This window comes from Lepisma saccharinum, unplaced genomic scaffold (genome assembly GCF_977018435.1).
Source record: "Lepisma saccharinum unplaced genomic scaffold, izLepSacc3.1 HAP1_SCAFFOLD_506, whole genome shotgun sequence".
Taxonomy (NCBI): Eukaryota; Metazoa; Arthropoda; class Insecta; order Zygentoma; family Lepismatidae; genus Lepisma; species Lepisma saccharinum.
Genome location: NW_028143191.1, coordinates 41939 through 51286, shown reverse-complemented (window position 1 = coordinate 51286; position 9348 = coordinate 41939). Strand labels below are relative to the sequence as shown.

The 9348-nt window shown below is 38.8% G+C and overlaps 1 protein-coding gene across 1 annotated transcript; it reads right to left on the bottom strand.

Annotated features, from left to right (window-relative positions):
• Nucleotides 1-545: 545 nt before the first annotated feature.
• Nucleotides 546-2544, bottom strand: LOC145982971 (stimulator of interferon genes protein-like). Its single transcript, XM_083116250.1, has one exon. It carries the CDS (start codon nucleotides 2522-2524, stop codon nucleotides 1421-1423), a length of 1104 nt encoding a protein of 367 aa, XP_082972376.1. The 5' UTR covers nucleotides 2525-2544; the 3' UTR covers nucleotides 546-1420.
• Nucleotides 2545-9348: the final 6804 nt, after the last annotated feature.

Below are 9348 nucleotides of genomic sequence, written 5' to 3'. Positions count from 1 at the left end.
AAGGAACCTTCTTCGAGAGATTAGTCCACTTATGGTGGCTAGACTCATGATGGAAAATATATGTAGCATTTGGTAAAGCCAACCACTGTTAAAAATCCCAAGTTCTCTCATTAGTAAAGATTTGCATTCGTAAGATATTGCCGAGTCGTTGGGGTCACCAGCCTCAGGATGATCCATTGGAAAAGTATTTTGAATTCATACTGTGTTCAGCACTATGATGCATTTGTACTTTAAAAATTGCATTTTTACCTTGAAAAAATGTGTACATAAACTGCAAATCAGATGAAAAAAATTACTAGAAATATGTATAGGCCTATTTCATTTTCTTTACAAATTCAATAATGTATTGTAACAATAGTAGGGGCTAGTTGTTTAGTTTGTCATTAGTTTTGTATTCTTTCATTTTTTCCATCTATTCTGAATCCATAAATTGTTTTAATTCTGGGCTCTCATTTTGAGCAGGGAAAGGAAATGCGGGTAATGGTTTCGATTGTTTTATGATATATTTTGAATTCCCTTAGCAGGAAGACTATTATCGTAGAATTTTGACAATCACTGTTAGCAGGAAGACTATTATCGTAGAATTTTGACAATCACTGGCGCACGAAATTTGAACATTTCTTTAAAGTAATAAGAACTGTTTACTTTAAGAAATGTTCAAATTTCGTGTGACAGTGATTTTCAAAATTCTACAATAATCCCCACTGAGCACTGTTTGGATTTTGAAAAAAAAAAAAAAATAAGGTTGAAGAAAAGGTACTACTTTACTATACCGGAGACACCTATCAATGATTTATTTTGCAATTTTTTACATTGATAACGTACTATTCTGCGTTGCAGAACATTTCTTTAGGTGAAATAATGGATTTTTAACGAAAATAATGCCTATTTCTTACATACGATAGCCCCACGAACCATCGCGGGGATGCGGTATGCCTACTAGGTTAGGTTAGGTTCCATTAGCACTCCTTTTGTTCAATTTAGCATATACGGACAACATGGGAATTACAAATTCCACGGCATCTTCCACACGCGGCAACAACTTCAAGACGCATCCTCGACACATCATGTTGTAGCAGCAGCAATAGCACATATTGTGCTCTCGTGCAGAAAGCAAATGGCGACAGCAGCAATAGCACGTCGGAAATAGATTTTCGTAGAAAACCACATGCATTCGCATTAAAATGGATCAAAACTACATTCCCGAACATCAACAACGCTACAGAAAATGATTTGCGTAAGTACTTTCTCCTGTAAATTTGAAGAAATCCGTCTCCGGTATAGTAAAGTGTTACCGAAAAAAACAAATTAAAAATTACCTTACGCAAGCATGCGAGCTTCCCATGGACAAAAATTGAACAAAATCTTTAGTAATCGCTTGAAAAGTTATGATTTAAGAAATGCACCAAATATCACAATTTTAATCTTGTGTTTGATCAAACTTTAATCTTTCGATTTCTTCTACAACTACATCTGCCACATTAACAGGTCTGCCTAACTCGTTATAATCCTTGTAGTATATTAGATGGCACATATCTCGACTTCTTGCATCATTCTTGACAATATTAAGTAAAGTTTTATAAAATACAAATATGTACTCTGACTTTTGATTTTCTGAGAACTTTGATCGTGCTGCAGCATTTTCAAATATGGTGTACATTGTGAGTAAGATGGATGCACCTTGCACAACGGCATAAATATGTTTGCCACCAAATTTGCTCACTTTACGAGTCTTAATTCTATATACTGTATTTTCATATGGTCGTGCTACATTACCTGCTCTACTGATCATTACAGGTTTCAACTTCTTTTTCACTTCTTCCATTCGTTCTTCTGAAAGTTCCTTTAAGTTACCTGGAATATATGCTGAGGCTGGAATAAGAATGAAGAACTTCTTTACAGGAAACGACTCTTCATCCAGACCTTCATCTATGATGAAATCATCTATTCTTTCTTTTAAGCTCTGAGAATCCTTATAACCATGATTTGGAAGCACTAGATTCAAATAACCATAGTAATACGAAAAAGCCATACTACTTCCATAATGTGCACCTTCCATCTGTTCTAGGATTATGGAATCTGTGAGGGGACTTTCAAATGTATGGAACTGGCAATGAATAATGGCACAAACTATAGTCGTTACAAAGTGCACTTTCCAGTCACTTGCTATAACAGGTACACCAGAGTCACTGTATAAAGAAAAGAAAATCATAAACATGAAACCTGAAAGAATGCAAAAATATATCGTAGACGTTTTCAAAGAAAATGTGTTTGTGACAACCAAACTGTAATTACTTCCATAGCGTGTATGAACATGTTTCCATTCTTCACTAAACAAACATATTCTACAAATAATGACTGCAATCCACAGGGCACCATTAGTCAACACAAAGGATTCAAAATTTAAACTTACAAACACAGTCACTATCAAACATAGGAGAGCGGCAGAAAGAGCAGAACCAATTCCTCTCTCCCGTAACACCGTAGATGGTAGAATACATGATTTGCTGCAGGGGCCTATCATCCCAGCGATTCTACTACATGACTATCTGAAATTATCACACACTATTTTATCTGTTTCAATGAGAAGCCGAATTGTTCTTGTATGTTGTTCAATTCCACTAGTTCGGGTTCGTTCATCACAAAATTGTTCTTTGACATATGTTGTTTACGTATCTCCAAAGTCCACATGGATCACATTTCACGAGACCAGAAAAATCCGATGTCCAATCTGATCCAACTTTCACAACAGCGTTGGACCCAAGTATCGTAACATTTCTACGCTACTTTCTATGAAAAGGTTGAGAAGGGGTAACAGTTTCATGCATCGGAGACACATTTCTTCAATTTTACACAAGAAACTACGTACGGAAATGAGTTTCTCCAAGGTTTATAACCTCCGTCGATATATATTATTCCTAAAACTTCATCCTACAATGCAGCAGAACAATAAATAATCACTTTTCATGTAATAATATTGCGCATTTTGTGAAAATCGACAACATCATGCCGTTGTTTCCAAGATGTACCTGCAGATGGCTCTAGCGTCGGAAGTCACGCGATCTCGCTAGTGGAATCAGGGTTTCCAAACGCGCGATTTTTTTCGAGAAACGCGAGTTTTTTTTTTCTTCGAGAAACGGGCGGTTTTTTGTCGAGAAAGGAAAATGGTTTTTCGATGAATTTAGGGGTGAAATGAGTGCTAATGGAACCTAACCTAACAGGCCTAACCTAACCTCGTGTGAATGGTTCGTGGGGCTACCCGTGGATGGTTTTTGGGGCTAACGTCAATGGTTTGTGGGGCTACCCGTGGATGGTTTTTGGGGCTAACGTCAATGGTTTGTGGGGCTAACGTCAATGGTTTGTGGGGCTACCCGTGGATGGTTTTTGGGGCTAACGTCAATGGTTTGTGGGGCTACCCGTGGATGGTTTTTGGGGCTACCCGTGGATGGTTTTTGGGGCTAACGTCAATGGTTTGTGGGGCTACCCGTGGATGGTTTTTGAGGCTAACGAACAATGTTTCATCGAAATGTACAATTTCCAGACGTGATCCCCGGTTTTTACAACTTTCATGCACAATAGACTTGGAAACATTGATATTCGAAAACAAAAGAAGCGTTGCAATTCGCAAAGCAAGCGATATCGCACCGTGACGTGCTTTCCGTAGCATTAAGGAAAATGGTTTATTTTAGCAGAAAAAGTGTTTGTTTTCGTGCAAAAAGCATATTGGCACCTTCCACTATGTTCCGCAATACATAATTGGTAAGTACAAACCACGAGAAAGACAAAATATCCGATTTAAATGTGTCTCCGATGCATGAAAGTGTTAATAAAAGGAGTATACCCCACACCCCTAAAAAAAAAAAAAATCAGCGCTACTCCAAGTGTACACATTATAACTCATAACTCCCAAACAGCTGTGCAACTGTTTGGTGGTCTAGACACGTAAACATTAGTCATGTGAAGATCAGCGGACTGCCGTCAAAGAGTTTATCATGTGAGCTCATGTGTGAGCTCTTTGATCAACATGTGTGCGTGTATGTTGTCGTACCTTCGACTGTGAAAGCATCGAGTAATAGACTACTTTGGAGCCAGAGTAGAACACTGTTAAGTATATATATATATATATATATATATATATATATATATATATATATGGTACTACTTTACTATACCGGAGACACCCATCAATGATTTATTTCGCAATTTTTTACATTGCTAACGTACTATTCTGCATTGCAGAACATTTCTTTAGATGAAAAAATGAATTTCTAACGAAAATAGTCTATTTCTTACATTAACGAGTACTTACTGTTGTTCCTTATTTCCCACAAACCATCTATGGGTAGCCCCAAAAACCATTGACGTTAGCCCAAGAATTCACGATAGCCCCACGAACCATCACGGGGACGAGGTATGCCTACTATGTTAGGTTAGGCCTGTTAGGATAGGTTCCATTAGCACTCCTTTCGTGTAATTTAGCATATACGGACAACATCGGCTTGTAGCAGCAGCTATAGCGCGTCGGAAATAGATTTTCGTAGAAAACCACATGCATTCGCATTAAAATGGATCAAAACTACATTCTACTTTTTTCGTTTCGTCATTTTTGACATTCGTACTTACGTATCTGCTTCGCGGAACATTCCTGAAGGTGTAGAACATCTAGAAATTACAAAATAAGCGAAAATAAGGCGTTAGTTTTCGGAATGGAAACTGTTGATTTTCGCGATTTTTTTTGTTTCACAACCAAATATATATATTCCTGATACTACCACGACACCAAATTTTAACTATGTTTACCTAACCTAACCACGCACCAATGGTTCGTGGGGCTAGCGCCAGTGGTTCGTGGGGCTAGCACCAATGGTATGTGGGGCTAGCGTGAATGGTTCGTGGGGCTAGCACCAATGGTATGTGGGGCTAGCGTGAATGATTCGTGGGGCTAGCACCAATGGTTCGTGGGGCTAGCGCCAATGGTTCATGGGGCTAGAGCCAATGGTTCGTGGGGCTAGCACCAATGGTTCGTGGGGCTAGCACCAATGGTTCGTGGGGCTAGTGTCAATGGTTCGTGGGGCTAGCACCAATGGTTTGTGGGGCTAGCGCCAATGGTTTGTGGGGCTAGCGCCAATGGTTCGTGTGGCTAGTGTCAATGGTTCGCAATTATTTCCAATTTCTAGATCCTGATACTAACACGACACCAAATTTTAACTATGTTTGCCTAACGTAACCGAACTAACCTAACCACGCGCCAATGGTTCGTGGGGCTAGCGACATGCCATCCTTCTAACTCTCGTTGCAAACACAGACAGTTTGAAACACTGGATACCCAATGAACATGAGCAAAACACAATCACGACGCATCATGTTACTGACACGACGCGTGATGGTGTACGAAGGTACATGCGCCAAACACTATTCTCCGTCGGAGAATTAATTTTCAACGAACAACATGAATTTCAGCTATGAAACATTCCCACATCACACAAAACACCTTCCCGATGTTCGACAATGCTACAGGAACTTATTACGGTAAGTAGTTTCTTCTTTAAAAATAAATAAATGTGTCCGAAGGATAGTAAACTAGTACCCCATTCACGTTAGCCCCAAAAAGCGTTCATGTTAGCCCCAAAAACCATTTCCCGTAAGGTTAGGTTAAGTTAGGTTAGGCAAGCATAGTTACAAAAAAAAAATACTCGACACGTCATGTTCTAGTGAAAATACGGCGAGGCTGAAACACTGGCTACGGGGTTACATCATCTTAATGCACGGAACATTGCACTCTCGTGCAGAAAGCAAATGGCGGGAGCAGAAACAGCATGTCGGACAGAGATTTTCGCAGAAAACAACACGCATTCACATTAAAATGGATCAAATCTACATTCAGGAACTTCCACAACGCTAAAGAAAATGATTTCCGTAAGTACTTTCTCCTGTAAATTTGAAGGAATCAGTTTCCCTCATACGATAATGTTACCGCTGATGACAAGGGAACGGATTTATATAACGGTATAATTTAACAATACAGGGAATTTATCCAATTTGTTTGAAATTTGGGATACTTACTAACTTAGGCCTCGTAATCACGAATCTGCACTTAAAATTTGGCGCTCACGTATAAATTTGGGGGCAGGTGAATCTGCCGAATTTCTAACATATCTTTAACAGGGACTCTGTAGAGTAAGCCCAGGGGCGGAGCCCGCAATCGGTAGGAAATTTGGAAATCGAGGGTGTAGAAATAAGAACTTAATTTAGATTATTGGGGCTACCCGTGGATGGTTGATGTTAGCCCCAAAAAGCATTCACAGGTAGCCCCACAAACCATTGATGTTAGCCCCAAAAACCATCCACGGGTAGCCCCAAAATTCACGATAGCCCCACGAACCATCACGGGGACGAGGTATGCCTACGAGGTTATGTTAGGTTCGGTTCCATTACCACTACTTTTCACAGAAAAATACCTACTGAAGGGGAAAAACAAGGAAGATTAATTACTTGATATCTCTAAAATGGAAATTATTTTCGTTAAAGAAAGGTAAATTCATTGTTAAACAAACTCACAATGCAGAAGAGGTAAGTGCGAATGTCAACAATTACAAAATAAACGAGTTACAGACGTTTCCCGGCTTTGAAAATTTTACCCATCTGCTGTTGCTCTCATTTACTTGCACTACATGAACCAAATGTTGTGAACGTTTGATGAGGTAAATCCCTGTCAGTGTTTCCAACCGTACCGTTTTTTTTTTTGCAAGAAGATGACAATTTTAACTGTTTGCCTAACCTAACCTTGCCGTGCATGCTTTGTGAGGCTATCCGTGAATGGTTCCAGCCCGTAGCTAGAGGGGGGCAACTGCCCCACCCCCTGTGAAAAATACAGAACACATTCCTACCTGGAATTCTCACTACTCTTTACAATTATATCCTGTATTACTCTAGCAACATAACAAAGACATTTATTGATTTTGTGATTTATGAAGGTGTGTGGGATTCCGTATAATGTATCAGTATTGGGAAAAAAAATTACCTTCCAGATTCAGATTTCTGGAAATGATCTCACAATTTTAAGTATCTAAAACAGTTGTGACATTTTGAGTAGTCTTGTATTAAAGGTGCCTAATGTATTTGGCTGTTTTTCTTGGATGTGTTGCTATGAAGTTTGAACTGCATAATTTTTTGTTTACTCAGTCTGTCTACCTTTTGGTAATAGCGATTCATGTGATAGAGAGAGGGGAGTGGATATTTAATTTATTTTACTTAGCGTTGCTTTTCTGCCAAATCTAGCTATGAGTGATGACGTGAAATTGATGAAGAGACACTCACAAACAGTGCTGCAACCACAGGGGGCAGGGTCATTGTCCCCACCAATCTTGGATGGATGTCCAATCTAGGGGGAGCAAACATTGAAGTAAAGAAATATGACTAGCAGAATCTAAAGATAGCAGGACAAATGGATACTCAAGACGAAATTAGTTTTCAAGTGTTTATTGCATTTTTCTTCCAGACTGTTAAGGGCACTTGCAGGAGGTACAGAGGGGTAATTGCCCCCACGATTTCAAATTTTATACAAATAAAAGTACATTTCGTAAAATTTTCTTGCTCGCTTCGCCCGCAAATTTCAGGCACGCACATTTCAGAAACAATTTGGCGGATGAATTGATCACGTAATGAATTTAAATAATATTTTTAAAAAAACTTTGAATAATTACGTACACAATTTAGCGTTAGCATGTAAAAAAAAAGTAAAAGTGCTCCCCTGTGCATAGCACCATGCCATGAAGGCGTATAGGGGGTGTGGGGGTAACGCCCCACACTTTCTTGATCCGGTTGTGAGTGGGGGTGATGTGATCAGCATCACGCCCTGACCACCTTTACCCCCCAGGGTTTCCCCAGGTACATATGTTATTCGATGCTGGGTGGGCGCCGGGGCCGCTTCCATCGTTAGAAAAGTTCACGGATTTGAACCGGCCGGGGATCGAACCCGGGACCTTTAGCATGGTAGTCAGATGCGTTACCGACTGAGCCACCGCGGCCACTTGTTGCACATGTATTTTCTTATTTTACGCCGCTCCATGTTGCATATGTGTAAAATATATGTTGTACATGAAAGTTGTACGTGTCATATGTACAAAAAGAATAACGTTCGTCATGCATATTTTGTCTTTCAAAAATACAGCTTGTGTGCTTGTTTTCCATTTATTAGCTAATATGAAATTGAACGTTCTGCCTGTAGCACGTTGTCTGTTAAAGTACCTCAGGCACAAGCTAATTTTTTGACAAATAATTATGTCAACTCTTCTGCTATGAAGTGAATTCTCCTAATTTTATTCATATATCTTTCGCCATTCTGTGACTGGCAGAAATCAGTATCAGCATAAAAAGACCTGATATTTGTGGTTTGTACGCTTCTGCTCAAGAAGTGGTGGCGATAAGCTGCCCAGAGACCGTGTGCCGCGGAAATGGGGTAAGGCGAAGGAGGTCCCTTCTATCGTTCGGTTTCGTACCATAGTCATTAAGGAAGGTATTTTTCATAATGTAAAGAGGATACAACATTTCCCTCTATAAAGCTTGGTATGAAATTAATGCTGATACTGTAATCCAAGAAGTAATTGATCAATCAAGTGATTCATATTTGTTTGTCAGGTGTCAAACACATGTATTTCAACAACACAATATTTTGCAAAATGGTTAAGGTAACCAGTAGGCAAACATTGTCTGTAGTGATGCAAGAGTCTTTCATTTGAAGCAAATAGAATCTGTGGTGGAGTAAGAGTATATAAGTTTTCGAACAATGAACGTTAGTGAATGTTGTACTTTTTACAACACGCTCCTTCTCGTGTAGTATTTTAATTTTTGTTTATCGTACTGTTTCTGAGTGATTAGATTAGATACAAATGGAAAATAATTATTTCTTCAAGAATCTTCAGGTGGGGAGGACAATTTTGCATTTGTTTTTATTTGCTTTCATGTAAGATCAAGTGAATTATTAAAATACTGTAGTGAATAAAGCCTGAATCACATTTCTACCCATTTGCTAGTTTTCGCTTCACACAATAATTGTTACCTTACTTGCCGATAGACTTTTGTTCCCACAAGACATTCTGCAGAGCAGACAATCTATAAAGATGGATGAGAAATTTGTAGGTGAATTACTGCTTTGTGCTTTTATTAAAAATTAAAAAATGAAAGTATGTACTAGAAATTGGCTTGAAAAAATATGGTAATCAATACGTACCGAACATGTTTTTTAATTAGCTCGGGTATGCAGATTTATTCATAAATTTAAAAAAAATCAAACTTTTAATTTAATACACTTGCAATAATAAGGTTTTTCATTTTCGGCTGGCTAATCAT